A 17,651-nucleotide genomic window follows, 5' to 3' on the forward strand; every position below is an offset into this window, starting at 1 on the left:
GTAGTCTATCTTTGATTGATTATTAGGTGTCCGGAATGGCAGATACAAAATATATGCCTATGTTCAACCTGATTTGAACATTTGATTTTCAGAAATCATAAAGTTTATAAATAGACAATTAAAAGAACCTCATAGCTTACAGGCATAGACACATCATAGCACCTCTGGTACCGTGTTTGTTATAGTCAAAGAATTCCTAATGTCTAAGTTAAGCAACAACTTTGATGCTCAGTTTCTTTTAGACAAGGGGAATTTCTTACTCCATTGTCCATTTTTGGGGATTTGGCCTTGAGGTAGCTTGAAAACGTCCACTGGAATTGGATTCTTTGGCTAAGAACCTTCCTTGTGAAAGGGAATAAACATAGACTGTAACAATAAAAGGTCAAAGCATTTTGTTGAAACAGCTAGATACAAGCTGTGTGCATAATGACAGGCGTCCATGCCATAATAAGTCACTACAGAGAGAAATTGATTGCTGTTTTTGCCTGAGCCAATTCAGTTGTGTTATACAGAAGAATCCACACAGTAGAAATAAAATGGATCTCGTACATCTTGACACCCAGTACAAGTTGAAACTCCGTACCTCATTACAAATTTTGTGGTTTTCCCTGTTACAAGTATCACAGTCAGATACTGGGCAGAAGTTATGTGCTGAATCATGCAATTCAGTCTCTCTTATTAACAGTTTTGAATGATCACTGGCTAGAGTTAATAAGCTTGCTACCAAAGTTTAGCGTGGTGTGATTTCAGATATTAAATTGTGTATAATAGGATCTAATTCTGGTAGCCAGTTTACTAGCAACTAATACACAAATTCCAGGTACAACCTCCTCTTCCCTTAAAATCATAGTTGAGAGTTAGTGCTTCCATGACCTTAACTAGAAGCTCTTTACATGGATTTATTTAAACATCCTTGCACTAAACCCTTTCTAGAAAAAGCATTGAGTTCATATCCAAGATATTAATAAACTCTACTGGCAAAATAGACCAGTACCTTTCAATTTCTTACCATAAGAATAGCACATGGAAATTCAACTTGTGTATGTTTAAGCAATTTAATTAGACTTGATGGCATGTAAATTGTTTTGTTAATTTATGGCTCCTAATTTGTAGTGTTAAGTAAGAATAGTCCAAAAATGCAGTGTGGTCAGCATAAATAGGCAAGTGTTAATAACACAACATTGTACAAAACATCTAAATAGGTGGTTATTGAAGCCCTGAAAGTGTGTAATTTTTAAGTATCTCTCTAAAATGGCTTTCATTATACTGTAGCTTAGCTAGTTATAGCACTTCCTATAAATGACCTGTTTCTCTCTTTCACTCGAAAACTATGAACAGCCCAAACAATAAATAGACTTGGAAGCAAATGGCTTAATTTTTTCTGCCATTTGAACAGGTATCTACGGAGCCTTGGTTCTTTTTTTTTATTCACAAAAAGAAAAGGAGTACTTGTGGCACCTTAGAGACTAACCAATTTATTTGAGCATAAGCTTTCGTGAGCTACAGCTCACTTCATCGGATGCATACTGTGGAAAATACAGAAAATGTTCTTATACATACAAACCATGAAAAAATGGGTGTTTACCACTACAAAAGGTTTTCTCTCCCCCCACCCCACTTTCCTGCTGGTAATAGCTTATCTAAAGTGATCACTCTCCTTACAATGTGTATGATGATCAAGGTGGGCCATTTCCAGCACAAATCCAGGGTTTAACAAGAACATCTGAGGAACAGGGGCGGGGCGGGGGGGAGGAAAAAACAAGGGGAAATAGGTTACCTTGCATAATGACTTAGCCACTCCCAGTCTCTATTCAAGCCTAAATTAATTGTATCCAATTTGCAAATGAATTCCAATTCAGCAGGCTCTCGCTGGAGTCTGGTTTTGAAGTTTTTCTGTTGTAATATCGTAACTTTCATATCTGTAATCTTGTGACCAGAGAGATTGAAGTGTTCTCCGACTGGATTATGAATGTTATACTTCTTGACATCTGATTTGTGTCCATTTATTCTTTTACGTAGAGACTGTCCAGTTTGACCAATGTACATGGCAGAGGGGCATTGCTTGCACATGATGGCATATATCACATTGGTAGATGTGCAGGTGAACGAGCCTCTGATAGTGGGGCTGATGTTATTAGGCCCTGTTCATCATCTGGACCTCGTTCCTCAGGCCTTACCCCTTACCATGCCGCTCAGAACAGCAGGAGCTCACAGCCACACTGCTGTGCTGTGCTGCAGGAGCGGCGGGCCAGAGTGCTGGTGGCGAGCTGAGGCTGTGAGGGAGGGGGAACAGTAGGGGAGGGGCTGGGAGCTAGCCTTCCCGCTGGTTGCTCAAGGGCTGGGCAGGATGGTCCCGGGGCCAGATGTGGCCCGCGAGCTGTAGTTTGCTCACCTCTGCCTTGGAGGCTTTTCAGCTGCAAAAAAAGTTTTAAAGATAAAGATGCTGTGAATCTTTTTGGGGGAGGTGAAAAGGTATAATTTAATAGTCAAATAAAACCAGACAGTTGCTTCCAAAGCAGTTTTGAAGGTGTGCACTTTCCCTCTTTCCCCTCCCCCAAATACACACATCGAAGTCAACTGGACTCCCCCTGCATGTATGAAAAGTCACTTGTGGGATCAGAGTCTAACTTCCTAACTTAAAGGCCAGTGATTCTGTGTGCATGCTTGTGCAGCTTGGGAATCTGTCATGCACTTCTCAGTGCGGGATCTGGGTTTTAATGAGAGAATCTGTTGTTCATGGTCAGCATAAAATACTACAATATACTAAATATTGCACATGCACTTAGATTTGAGAATAGCTCATCTTTTAAAAAAAAACACCTTATATTTGATTCAAAAATGTATAAAAATATGTTCATTTCTTTACAGCAATTGACAAGGTAGCTCTGTTAATAGGAAACATGAGCTATTGGAATCACCCTCAGCTGAAAGCTCCAATGGTGGATGTCTATGAATTGACCAACTTGCTGAGACAGCTGGATTTCAAAGTTGTTTCTCTGCTGGATCTTACTGAATCTGAGATGCGGAATGCAGTGGATGAATTTTTACTTCTTTTGGACAAAGGAGTGTATGGTAAGAAAGTCATGATCTGTCCAACTAATTTAGTAAAACATTTTTTGAGTCAAGAACACTCAGACGTTAACTTTCACCTCTGCCAGATCACTAAGTCCTATTTGACAGTAAAGCAGACTTCACTGTAAATAGCATGTATATGGGGGGAAGGAGGAAGTGAGTTAAACACCCGCCAACACATCCTGTGGCTTTGAGTAAAAGGTATTGTTGCTTTTATTAGTGAACAGATAAAATCTTTGAGCCTCTTTTAACCACACCTAAATGTATAGTATTCTGCTAAATACTGCTATGTATTTTCATATTAAAAGGTGTATTATTTGCTAAAGATTGCTGCATTTGTGTTGCTTGTTTTGGTAATGGGACATGCATAATTGTGATCTAGGGAAAAAACCACTTAAGCAAGAGTCAGCACTGTGTAGTGTTTCCCAGAATGCACCAATACAGTAAGGTAGTGTAGCAGATGTAAATGCACAAACCTACTTGCAGTGGCGGAAAAGAAGCTGTGAGGAAACAATATTACTTGTAACCAGCTAGTTATCTGCCACTAACTGGTTACAAAATCACGAATGAGCCCTTTGAGTCATTGTGCTACATGCATTTGCAACTTTACACTCACTATATTTTGTTAACTTTGTACTCCTACAACTTAAAGATGATGTACAAATGAGGAAAAAGTTGTTTTGCTTCTTCAAGACATATAAATAAATTCCTTTTCTGCTTGCTTGTTTACCTTGGGACTGACAGGTCCTGTCTTTCCTTTTTTTGCTGAAGGTCTCACTGGAAAACCAGGAAACTGGAGGGGGGAGCTTTCTCAGCCTTAAATTACATGGGTAGTAATAATTTATTTGTATTACAGTAATGTCTAGAAGCCTAAACCCAACTTGAAACCCTGTTAAGCCCGGCGCTGTATGTACATAGACTAAGAAACAATCCCTGTCCTGAAAACCTTGCAATATAAATAAACAAGACTAAGACTGGGAGAAAATAAATGTTATCCATGTTTTTTTAAATGGAGCAGGGTATTGAACCTTTAACACAGATCTTTTCTCCCAACTTTTTGTCAAGCTTTTAGATTAAATAGATGGTAATAAAAATTTCCTCTCCCTCCCAAGTTGTGGTGGTTTTCACTTCCTTGGTACTTGTGATGTTGTCCTGCTAGTTCTGCAGTAGTTCTCTATATGGGGTTAGGGTAGACAAACCTGAATTTCTAATGTGGAAAAACAAGCTCAGAAAGCTTTTAAAAAAAGCTAACACCACAATATTAGCCCTTCTGTATACGTAATGAAGAAACAAAAAGAACTCGAACTAAATTTGTCTTTATAAGTCACCGTTAGATTGTAGAGAAAGAAGCTGGGAACTCTAGTGAAAGATATGCCATGAACTTCTGATGCAGTTGCTTGTCAGCAACTTCAAGTGGCCAAGGGTTCATCAAATAGTGTTAAATCCTAAGGTCCCTGTGACGTTGCACTCCATATGTTTTATGGAAACATGCTTAAGAGTGTGAATACAATGTAACTGGAATATCTTTATGAAAAAGGTCTCTTGTGAGATATCATAACAAAGATTATAACCTACTGAATATATTCCTCCTATTTGTATATATGAATCATTCTTGTATCTGAAGCTAGAAATATAAAGTATAACTCTGAGGTCCTATTGTAATTATGCAAAGTGTGGGCCCTTAATGGTGGTTTAGAATCTTGATGGCTCCCATTGACTAGGACAATTGGTTGTGGATGGTTTATTTAGCTGTGTATGTGTGGGCCAGCCCATGGGTAATGAAGAACGAGGCTTGCCCAAGGGGCAATTTAAAGGGCCTGGGGCTCCCAGCAGTGGCTGGAGCCTCAGGCCCTTTAAATTGCTTCCAGAGCCCCGCTGCTGGAGCCCTGGGGTAGTGGCTGCGGGGCTCCAGCGGCTATTTAAAGGGCCGGGGCTCCTCTGCTTCTACCGCCCCGGCCCTTTAAATAGCCGCCAGAGCCCCACCGCCACTGCTGCGGGGACTATTTAGAGGACCAGGGCGGTAGAAGCAGGGGAGCTGCAGGCCCTTCAAATAGCCCCCAGAGCCCTGGAGTAGCGGGGGCTCCAGGGGCTATTTAAGAGGCCGGGGCTCCAGCTGCCTCTGCTGCCCCAGTCCTTTAAATAGGCGCTGGAGCCCCGCCACTTCCCCAGGGCTCCGGCGGCTAATTAAAGGACTGGGGCACTAGAAGCAGGGGAGCCCCAGGCCCTTTAAATAGCCTCCAGAGCCCCAGGCTGCTGCTGCTGCTACCCTGGTGGTGGGGGGGAGGAAGAGGAGAAGGAGGGGGAGCACTTACTTTACAGGGTGGGCTGGGGCTGGCTCTGACCCCCTCAGCCCTGCCCCTTCCACCCTAGGCCCCGCCCCTTCCGGGGGCCAGAGCTGGCCCCAGCGTACTGGTAAATCACTCAACTTACTTTCACCCCTGTCTTACAGTGACATGTGACCATGTCACCTGGTAATGAAATGCATCTTAAATCTGGTACTTTTCCATTTAGAAGGAGGGGTGGGGACCCAGAGAGACAAAAGAACCTTGCCTTGTGCCAAAGCTATAAAATGGGCGGTGGGAACAGAACAAAGGGGGCTGCCAGTCATGAGAACACCCCTGCTTTCCACCTAAGATGTCTGCTGGAACTAACAAGGACTGTACCAGGGGAAAGGATTGGGCCCAGACTAGGAAGGAGTCTAGTCTGTGAAAGAAGCTTATTGGAACATCTCTGGGGGTGAGATTTTAAGTGTAATCAGTTTCTTAATGTATTAGGCTTAGACTTGCGTGTGTTTGCTTTATTTTGCTTGGTGACTTTCTTTGTTCTGTCTATTATTACTTGAAACCACTTAAATCCTACTTTTTATACTTAATAAAATCACTTCTGTTTATTAATGAACCCAGAGTAAGTGATTAATACCAGGGGGAGCAAACAGCTGTGCATATCTCTCTATCAGTGTTATAGAGGGCGGACAATTTATGAGTTTACCCTGTATAAGCTTTATACAGCGTAAAACGGATTTATTTGGGGTTTAGATCCCATTGGGAACTGGGTATCTGGGTGCAGGAGGCAAGTAACCTGTTGAGCAGTTTTTGGTTAAAGTCTGCAGCTTTGGGGGTGTGGACCAGACCTGGGTCTGTGATGCAGCAGCCTAGTGTGTCTGGCTTGACAAAAAAGAGTTCTGGAGTCCCAAGTTGGCAGGGAAAACGGGCTCAGAGGTAATTTCAGCACATCCAGTGACAGTCCCAAGAGAGTCTCTGTGACTGAACTCGTCACAGTCCCAATTCAGGCAGAACTCAAACAGAACTGTTAGTGAACACCTTTGGTGGAACTTCTCCCTGAATAAATACTGCAGGATTTGCCCCTTCATATATCTTCATGTATTGTGTAGGGAGAGCAATATGTGGACAATGACAGGGAGAAATAAGTTAGAAAATGGCAACTATAAGCTATTTCAGGATTGAGATAAAAGTGTACTTTGCAACACAGGGCTAACTTTAATAAGTTTAAATTTAGAATGATATCCCCTGGATATTGACAAATTATGGATGTGCAAACTAGTTTACAGGATGAATATTGCACATCTGGTGTCACATTGAGCTTAAATTTCCCCTTTCCCCCTGGACAGGTTTGTGATTTAATTCACAAATTAACTATGCTAGTTAAGTATGCTAGTTTCTGGTGGAGTTTTTTGTCATTAAAAACTTGCCTTACAAGCGAGTCATTGCCAGTACTGTGATAATGGGCAAGAGATGAAGATTGAGCTATACTGGTGAAATGTATCAACAATTTTCTCACGAGCATGTGGCATGGAAAATTGATCTGTCTTTCCTAAGTCTCATCTTGAAGGGGGAAGCTGAGTTACTGTCTCTATTACCTTGAAAGTGGAATAGATCAATTCAGCCAAAACTTTACTTCTTTATTAGGGAGCAGGCCACCCTGAATTATCTGATGCAGCGTGTGATGAGAGGTCTGCTGTTGACTAGCTAGATTTGGGTTTTTTTAAAGCTGTTTTTGTGTAAATTACTTTTAAAATAAGGATTTAGGACAGAGGCTAGAATGCTAAACGTAGGTGTCCTATACAAATGGCTCTAGAATTCCCCCCCTACCTAAATTCAGCCAAGAAACTGCTTAATCTGGTATTTTACTGAAACGGGTGCCAGGCCCACATGAAGTTATTTCTCTGCGTGGCTTTCACACTCATGTGATACCTGATGCTTGATAGGACTGGCCGACCTGACATTCAAAATATCTTTCACCATTTATACATCAGAGCAAAGACTCACAATCATATGGACGTTTATTATAGCTGTAAAGTTCACTCAGCTTTCTGATGGTATGACTTCCATTTGCCTCTCATGTAAAATACTTACGTTGTTTCTTGTGTGTTTGGGTGAGCTATGGACTCCTATTCTGTTTAAGGCTCTCTGTTTAAGTTAGCTGTTAACATGAATTAAAAAAATTAAGTGACCAGAGACTTTGACGTAATTCATACTAGCTCCACGTCAGAGCATTTGCAAAGTACATTTATACAGTTTAACCTTCATTTTTCCATCTAGCTGATACCTGTGGAAGCCAAGCATGGCATCTCCCAGTAAAGTTTATCATTAAACCTTTATAAAACTACTTTATCATTTAAATGATCATTCTGGATAGTAACTATGAGTGTCTCAGAAGCAATATAAAATATGCTGTCAGGGTATAAATTGCGAGTGATTTATTGCGTTTTAGTGGGCACAGCTCCAAACATAAGAGGCACAGCTGCTACTCCCATTTAGACCTTGTTTCAGATATTCATGATATTTACCATGACACTGTGTAATTACTACTTGCTGCCAGGAATGTGGCATTTCAAACACTGTTCACTAAAAGTAGAACTGATAAACAAATTGGTGATGGTGGTCTTGGTACTTTAGTTCCTCAATATATTTGTTATTAAATGCAATGCAGAATTATTGTGCTCATCATATATAAATGAGATGAGAGATGTAACAGCATGCATTTTAAAGATTGAAAGTAATCTGGCTATTTTCTTAGTAAAAACTCTGGAGATAACTTAAAATGTTGATTTCTGTGATCCTGATATTAGTACAATAACTGTTTGTGACCACTGCATCTTAAATACTTTTGCGGGCTGCTCATCAGATATCCTTAACCCAGTTACTTGCCCAATGACAGGAAAGAAATCCAGTTACCATTTTAAAATAAACCTATCTGGGGCAGAAATGCTCTGATAAAAGGTGTTCCTGCCCACTTTGTTTCATAACCCTATGAAAAACATAGTATGTGATCATGTAATTAAAGGCTACTATATGCATACATACAGGAGGCTGGATTAAAGTTGCATAGGCATTTCCTAGCTTCTGAGTGCTTTTACAGCAGATCCTTTCAACAAGTCGAAGTATCTGAGGCAATAAGTCAGCAGTTCCCAAACTGGGTCACTACCCAAATGGAGTAACACCATCAGCAGAGGGGGTTGCGGCAATCCCAAGTGTGCGGTGGAAGCACTCTTGCTCTACATAGCATGACCTCACATGCATCATACGTCGGAGGTCACAGTGTGCAGAGGACACCATTTTGCTCTTCAAATGGTGTCCCCCATGAGGCATGACCTCTCACATGCCGTGTGTAGAGAACACCATTTTGCTCTTCAAAATGGCATCCTCCATGCTGTCTTGGGTCCTGGAAGGAAGTATTTCATCAAAATGGAGTCATGATGGCAAAAAGTTTAGGAACCTCTGCAATAAGCCATGTTTCCAGATTTCTGAAATATAAATGAGATGGATATGATGTATTGTAAGTATGTTTTATAGAGTGTGAGGCTCATATTGGCTCACAGGTCCCACTTTGCTGCCTGGCAACTTTGGTAACATCTGCAATCATATAGATGGTGGTTTATAGCTAATAATAAGGAGATTAGAGCCAGGCTTCCCTGACAAGTACCCTAATTTACTGTTTCTATATACTCACCCTGGGGGAAAAAAGGCTCCATAAACTCCCATAGTTTAGCTGTCATGTTTCTAGCTATTAACGTACAGCAGACTGACTGTTTTTCTCTGTCTTATTTATTTGTCCAGGGTTGTTGTAACATTTTTGTTTTTTGAAACCCAGCATGCTTAGTAAAGACACAATGAGAATGGAACCATTGTCAGTTCTTGAAATACCTGTGGCACTCTGCAACAAGAGGAAGGTTTGGATATTTATTATCAATAATATTCAGAGCTGTCATCATTAGTGACAAGTTTTGGAAGGGATATTAAACCTTCTCCTTCAGAGTTTAAGCCAATCTAACATTAGAAACAAGGATGAGACCTATTTGGGGGACAGATTATCCCACATCTGCCTATGGCAGGGTTCTTACACCTTCCTGGTATCTGGTGCTGGCCAGTGTCGGAGAAAGTATATTGAACTAGATGGACATATGGTCTGATCCAGAGTGGCTATTTCTATGTTCTGAAGGGGAGAGAAGGAGGAATTATGACAAAAAGTGGACAACCTAATGAGGATAAAATATGCCACCCATCTTTACTCTGTTTTTTTTAAAAAAAGCATTGGGGGAGAGAGGAATCTTCTTCCCCCAGCTCATCCCTGCAGCTCATCTCAACTCATATAAAGAACATTCTTCCTGAAAGAATGGCTGGCTGGCCTTCCTCTTGTTTAAGGAACTTGTTTTCATTTGTGAGGATTGTGTGACATGATAAAGTAATGACATCCAGTCCTCACAGGTGTAAACAAACAAGTCCAAGGCCAGCCGGCTTTCCTCTCAGGAAGAAAGTCCTTTAGATGAATCAAGATGAGATGCTGTTCTGGCAGATTGGGGGATGAGCAGGCGGAAGAAGATTCCTTCCCAATCACCCTCCACCCTCCAAAAAAGTATTAGAAACAAAAGTAGCAAAAGTGGGAGGCACATTTTATCCTCATCATTTTGTCCACCAGTTAGGCCTAATATCCAACACTCCAATTTTGTTTCATTACATTCTGGCTCCACATCATCTATTTTTAAACAAGCATAATTTCAACAGTCCTTGGATTATGTCAATGGGGCCTTTTTGGTTTAGACTAATCCAGTTTCTCTGTCTAGATCTCTTGCACCAGTTTTTAACATTCAGTGTCTTAAACAACTTGACCTATTTTCATGGTTATTGTAACATCGTAAACTTTTGCTTACTTTTTACAATTGATTTTAGGGTAATTTTGTCCAATAATCACAACAAGGCCTGGCGTGAGTAGACATCATATTTTAGTGCAGATGATGCTTGATCCTGTCACCCTTCCTTTGGTACTGATCGATCCAGTTCTTGGCAGGATTAATCTACATAAAAAGCTCTGTCTAGTTCTGTGTCAGGGTTAGAATACAAGCCTATGCTAATGATTATTTGTACGATATTAATAAATGGCTGACTGCCTTTAAACAGAATAGGACCTAAATTTGGTCCACAACTACCAAGGACCAAGATGTTAATACTGTCTTATCGGTGGCTGTTGTAAGCACTGACTTCACTGGGATTATTTATGTGCTGAAAGTTTGGGTAAACATATTTTAATACCATACGGCATCCAGGCCATGGCTAAGTAGTACAAATTAAATTGCTAACTCTTCAGTTATTCAAACCTTTCTACCATGACTGGTAGTGGATAACAGCTCTCAAAGTGAAGAAACTTCATAAATCTGGGGACTCATTCTGATCTCACTCACTCACTTCATTGACATCAGTGAAGATACTCTTTATGTACTCTGATGCAAATAAGAGCAGAATTTGTCCCCTAATCTTTTTACATTGACCCTATGATCCTGAAAGCAGGAATATAATTGGACACACAGATGCTGCAACAAGTATCCAGGTGTTCACCTTTATTGTAAAAGCAATGTCAAGCATTCAATTTCCAACATTTCAACTAGTATATATGTAATAGCAATTTGTTAAAATAGGACCATCCAAAATAAACTGGCAAAGTCTATTGAACAAACGAACACAATCAAGTGATTTAAGTTCTGCCTTAGAAGCCAGTTTGTAGATAATGCCTATGATTGGTGATCAGTTACTAAACTAGATAGTTTAGCCATTGCGTACCAGCCATATACAGGGAGAGCATTTGCAGAATGATATAACTAGCTAAAACAAGGAAGGCATTAATTTAGACATAAGTTTATTCATATGCCACACTTACCTGAGTAAAATGCATCTGTATATTTAAAACAAAGACAAAGAGAATTAATTTTATTTAAAAATACACCTATGCAACAGTTGCTCTCATGTGGTTTCGATATGTACGCAAGCACAGCCACAACTGAATTATTCACTCTAGTATGTTAATTTGCACAGTTTAAAAAAATCTTTTAAATACATAAGTTAGTGTGTTGCAGCAGAGATCATTTCATAGTACTGCTCTGTTAGTTCAAGTGGAAGATCAAAGGTTGAATGCCAGATGTGGTCTTATACTCTCTAAGACTGCTATGGTCCATTACTCTTCAAGCTAATGAAGGCTGAGACCTCCTATATCTTCTATTCCCACCTTCCATATCAGGCTCTGAATTTCTTTTGGGCGTGGTGGGGGAGGTGGTACATTTTCAGTTCAGAGAATGTGAAGTAGGCAAGTGCTCACATCTGTAGGGATTGATGCTTGTAATCTAGCTGCAGTCCAGAAAGATCTATTAAAGAATTTTTTATGTTGAATTGAACCTAGATGAGTAGGTGACAAGGATTGTGTTTTATATTGTGCAATAGCTACTTCCATGAGTTGTTCTACAAGGAAATTTTTTCAGCTTTCCATTTGGTCTAGGGTAGGAATGGGTTTAGTGTGAAAAGGTGCTTATAAACCGCTGGTAACATTGGCTAGACAAAGGAGTATAATCATCAGTTCAGGTGGTTAAACAATGTAAGGCCATGATTCAGGAAAACGTCCCTATTCAGGAGAGCATCTTAGCATGTGCTTCAGTCCCAGTGAAGTCAATAGGCTAATGAATGGGGGTAAGTAAAATTTGAAGGCATCCTGAATTTGTATCTGATTAGGAAGTTGATAGGCTCAGGAGCATGTCTGCATGACATTAGTACTATTTTCAATATTGAAGTAAAATACGTGTTGACCCCTGGAGGCTATTTAGAGTTGAGGAATGAAATGCTGTGTTGTTTCCATCCCTAGTTACATATGATATGCTCTTAGTGTTGTTGGGTGACTACCAAAGGTCATTACTAAAGCTGTTTTCTCCTGCTTACAGGCATGGGTTGTGTAAGCTGTGGAATGGTTTGGATGATGCCACTATAACAGTGGTACTAGGCTGACACAATAGGGCAGAAAAATCTGGGGCAACATTCTTTTTAAAGGGTTTGACTCTGTTCATTAGACACATGGACTGTTTTAACTAATACTTCAGTGGTTGTTATTTCCTGGTCTGTGGTGAGTGGTTATCTAGGTACATTATTGCATATTTAGACCTGTATAAATAAAAGTTTTACTAATTTAGGGTTAGATCCAAAGCATTTTAAAGGATCCCTTTGAATACAGTAAGCTTTGAATGAAGTCCTTTAGGATCATGCGCAAAGTGCCTATTAAGCAGATGCTTGGCACTCAAGTTGTTTTCTAACTTCTCAAAACTCACCAGTCAGCTGTAACCACAGGAATCTTGTAATTGTCTTACTGTTAGTTTAGTTTATACTGCAGATTGTTTTAACTAGATGTTATGTCAACTGTAAACCCTTTAGAATTGTACCTTTTTAATCAAGTGATGCTATTATAAGTCTCTGAGCTTCTGCCAGGTTTGAATGGCATCAAAATTCAAGTGGCATTTAAACAATTTTTAGGCTCTCACTTGTCTTGTATTTGCTTTCTGTGCACTTATCTTTACTCTGAATCTAGGTTTACAGTTTTCCATTGGGTTGTGAGCTGTGCTCATTGCATGTAGCAACTTTAAAGGTCTCTGTGTGACTTGGAAGCTTATAAATAATTGAAATTGTTGGTTTAGCTTAGAAGTGCCATGTCAGTCTCATGGTATTTCTGAAACACAAAGGACTGTAATTTAGTTGAAGTTGCTTTTCTTTTATTCCAATAACTAAAATGTAAATCTAGCTTTCTAAATATAAAAGCTGACTTTGATATAGGTGATTTCAGTGTTTTAAATGCACCTACTCTATTTTGAGCACTCAGAACGTGAAATTTTATGATGATGGGTGGTTCATAATTCCATTCATTTATTTTATTTGTATAGAGCCCCAGTCATACTGCCTATGAGGAAGATCCATAGCTGGCATATATTGTCATAACTCCACTGACCTCAATTGACTTATAATAACTTTCACCAACTCAGTATCTGGCTTGGCAACTAGAGTGTACTGCTGACTAAAGTTCCTTTTAAAACCAGATCCTGCAATAGATAAGTTAAGGAAATACCAGGAAGAGGCAGTGGGAAAATATATAAGCCTGTGACCATGAGTTATATAAAGAACAACTAATATACCATAAAAATTTACAAGAGGCAGAAATCATATTCACTGTCATAATTTTTGTTTTTGTTACTGAGATTAAATAGTTTTTATTTGATTTAACTGGTTTTCTTATCAAGGCAAGATATCAAGTATTTCTATTCATAATAGGCTAAATCTAAGGTTTAGACTAAAGTTAACCTTTTGCAGTAAGAAAATATTTAACTGTAATAAAATTTTCTCTGTAAAATGTTTATAGAATGTTTTGAAGACTTAAAGTACTATAAGTGAATATTTATTACAGATTTGATTCAAAGATTATTTTAAAGTGTTATCCTAATCAGTCTAGTAAGAATTTAACTTGAAAAAAAAAATTTTTTAATTATCCAGCAGAGAGAGACACACATCACAGTCATGAATTCTGAACCTGTAAACAGACTTAGAGACCAGACCTATTTTAAAAAGAGTTAAAGTAGTTTAATAACAGATACCTAGTCCTATGTCCTCTCAGTTTTTATGATGTAACAATTGCATTTTTCTAAATTTCAAAATGTTTCTCTCTCCTATTGCTGTAACAAAGCTTCACAAATACAAATGGAGAAGCTGGCTATATGGGGGAAACAATGAAACTGATGATACACAAAGTAATGCCAAATATAAAGAGTAAGCAAGCTGGAAAAATAGAAATATATTTTCTCTAATCGTTTAGTTATAGTAATTTTGGTTACTCATGATAGTAGTAGGGGGAGTTTTCAGACAAGTGTGTCTTTTTAAGTTGACAGTATCCCTTTAACGTTAAATATGTTTGTAACTTTTAGCTATGTAATTCAGTATTATTCCTTTCTGTCTAATATGAAATCTGAACTTACAGATATGCAGATGTGCATGTGCAGGAGCTGATTATACAAGTTAGTACAGCTGCTAACTCATCTATGCACAATTTAACCCTTTGTATAGATCAGTGGTTCTCAAACTGTGGTTCGGGACCCCAAAGTGGGTCACGACCCTGTTTTAATGGGGTTGCCAGGGCTGCTGTTAGACTTGCTGGGGTCTGGGGCTGAAGCCTGAGCCCCACCACCTGGGGCCTAAGCTGAACGCTGAGGGCTCCAGCCCTGGGTGGCGGGGATCAAGTTAAAGGGCCCCTGCCAGGGGCTGCAGCCCTTGAACTTCAGCTTACACACACGCACGCACACACACATCCTGCTGCCGCCAGGTCCAGTGGGTTCAGGCTTTGGTCCCTTGAGTAATTTTTGTTGTCAGCAGGGGGTTGTGGTGCAATGAAGTTTGAGAACCCCTGGTATAGATTATGCGCTATACTCCCATAACAGGCCATAATTCTAGTTGCTAAATGGATTTTTACAAATATTTATATTCAGACTTCAAGGGCATCTTGTTTATACGACAGAATCATAGAAATATAGGGCTGGAAGGGACTTTTAGAGGTCATCAAGTCCAGCCCTCTGCGCTGAGGCAGGACCAAGTAAACCTAGATCATCCCTGAGAGGTATTTGTCCAACCTGTTCTCAAAATCCTTGAATAAAGGTCCTTCCTCAGCCTCCTTTGGAGGCCTATTCCAGACCTTAACTAACCTTATAGATAGAAAGCTTTTCCTGATATATAACCTAAATTTCTCTTGCTGCATATTAAGCCAAGTCCTTCTCCTCCAATCTTTCATGGGCATGGAGAACGATAGATCACAGTCCTCTTTAAACAAGCCCTTGACATATTTGAAGGCTATCAGGTCCCCACTTAGTTGTCTTTTCTCAAGACTTAACATGCTCTGTTTTTAATCTTTTCTCGTAGATCAGGTTTTCTAAACATTTTACCATTCCTGTTGCTCTCCTCTAGACTCAATTCAGTTTGTCCACATCTTTCCTAAAGTTTCCTAAACACAATTGGATGCTGTACTCCAGCTGAGGCACCAGTGCCGAGTGGAGCGGGACACTTACCTCCCAGATCTTATATACAACACATCTGTTAATATTCACACCAAAATGAAATGAAGCTTTTTCACAGCTGAATCATATATTGTTCATGCATATTCAATTTGTGAACCATGACAACCCCTAGATCTTTTTCACCAGTACTGTGAACTAGCCAGTTATTCCCCATTTTCTAGTTGTGTATTTGATTTTTTTTCCTTTCTACTTGTAGTAATTTACACTTGTCTTTATTGAATTTCATTTTGTTGATTTCAGAGCAGTTCTCTAATTTGTCAAGGTCATTTTGAATTCTAATCCTATCCTCCAAAATGCTTATGACCTCTCCCAGTTTGGTGTCTGCATATTTTCTAAATATATTCTCCACTCCGTTGCCCAAATCATTAATGAAAATATTGAATAGTATCTGACACAGGACTGACCCCCTCTGGTACCTCACTAGATATACCCTCCCAGGTGGACAGTGAATCATTGAGAACCATAGTAGAACCTCAGTTACAAACTGACCAATCAACCACAAGCCTCATTTGGAACTGGAAGTACATGATCAGGCAGTAAAGACTTTATTAAAAAAAAAAAAAAAAAAGCAAATACTGTATGGTACAGTGCTGTGTTAAACATAAACTATTAAAAAATGGGAAAGTTTAAAAAAAAGACTTCATAAGGTAAGGAAACTGTTTCTGTTCTTGTTTCATTTAAATTAAGATGATTAAAAGCAGCATTTTCTTCCGCAGTGAAGTTTCAAAGCTGTATTAAGCCAATGTTCTGTTGTAAATTTTCGAAAGAACAACCATAACGTTTTGTTCAGAGTTACAAACATTTCAGAGTTAAGAACAACCTTTGTTCCCTAGGTGTTTGTACCTCTGAGGTTCTACTGTACTCTTAGAGTATTGTTTTTAAACCAAATGTACATCCACCTTATAACAATTTCATCTAGACCATATTTCCCTAGTACATTGTTAATCTAAAGCAATGTTATTTCATAAGTACCTACTGTCTTGTGTTAAAGCAATTTTACTTACCCAAACTCTTCATGTTATGTTTGCACACAGTAGGGTCAATAATTGCCTATTTTTATTTTGACTTTCTGCCCAATCATTGATGATATTAATTGAAAACTCTACCTGGATTAGCAAAAAAGTTTAATTTCTCCCAAACAACGTAGATGTAATGGGTAAAATGCTGGCCCCAGTGCAGTCAGTGGTGGCTTTTTAATGTGTGCGTATACCATATAATCTACTTTTTCCTTTCAGGTTTATTATATTATGCTGGCCATGGCTATGAAAACTATGGGAACAGTTTCATGGTTCCGATTGATGCCCCAAATCCCTATCGGTCTGCAAACTGTTTGTGTGTGCAGAATATACTCAAACTGATGCAGGAAAAAGAGACTGGGCTCAACGTGTTTTTACTGGATATGTGTAGAAAAAGGTAGGATTTCTAGTCTTGAAATGCTTACTGTAAATTGTAACTGTGGATTAATCAGTTTCCTTTTCATGGGAGGGTGAGGAAGGCTAGGGTGACCACATATCTCATTACTTTCCGACACAAAGTGTGAAACTCTCTCCTATTTTCTTTAGCGTTCACACAGCAACAGCAAATTACAACTGGAGAAGGGGGAGCATACTTTAAAAAACAAACAAAACCAGCTAACCAAATAATCAGCTGCTTCCAGGGAATAGGGAGGAAGCTAGAACCACATGTGGCACTTCATGCTATAAATGTTTTTGTAAGTACTTAGGTGGATGGAGGTTGGAGAGAATTTCTAGCTCCAATGGGTTCTGAGAGATCTTAGAGACTGCTCCAAAAATGTGAAAACATGAAGATGGTAATTCAGCTTATTATGTATTTTTGCATACAGATACAACCTATCCGCTCAACAGGTTAAAGAGAAATGTACTAAAGCATCAAACTAGCTAGATAAAACTGATAAGAGTTTTAAGTCAGCAGAGATTGCTGCTGTCTACTGCGTCATAAGACTGCTGTGGCTGGAAGATTTTGTGTTAAGAGCCACTTCAATTAATATGTAGAAACCTTTGATGATATGGAACTGTTGCAAAGTCCTTCATTTGTGACATTTTTGAAGACAAATAGATTTTTGTTGACTCCTTGTATACCAGTGTTACTGGATGATGCTTTCTCCTGCCTCCTGAAAAACAGTTTTATATATACAAGTTTAAAAAATGGAAAGGTTTAGCAGATTTATTTTAATTTAAAGAAA

At 39.2% G+C, this 17,651-nt stretch overlaps 1 protein-coding gene across 4 annotated transcripts in view; it reads left to right on the forward strand.

Annotated features, from left to right (window-relative positions):
- Nucleotides 1-17,651, forward strand: part of MALT1 (MALT1 paracaspase) — an 81,106-nt gene that overhangs the window by 44,809 nt on the left and 18,646 nt on the right. For all 4 annotated transcript variants that reach the window (XM_073343639.1, XM_073343640.1, XM_073343637.1 and 1 more), the window contains 2 exons: nt 2,869-3,072; nt 16,684-16,861. In XM_073343639.1, coding sequence (XP_073199740.1) covers nt 2,869-3,072; nt 16,684-16,861 — 382 coding nt within the window. The remainder of the gene's footprint in view (nt 1-2,868; nt 3,073-16,683; nt 16,862-17,651) is intronic.

Source organism: Lepidochelys kempii, chromosome 5 (genome assembly GCF_965140265.1).
Source record: "Lepidochelys kempii isolate rLepKem1 chromosome 5, rLepKem1.hap2, whole genome shotgun sequence".
Taxonomy (NCBI): Eukaryota; Metazoa; Chordata; order Testudines; family Cheloniidae; genus Lepidochelys; species Lepidochelys kempii.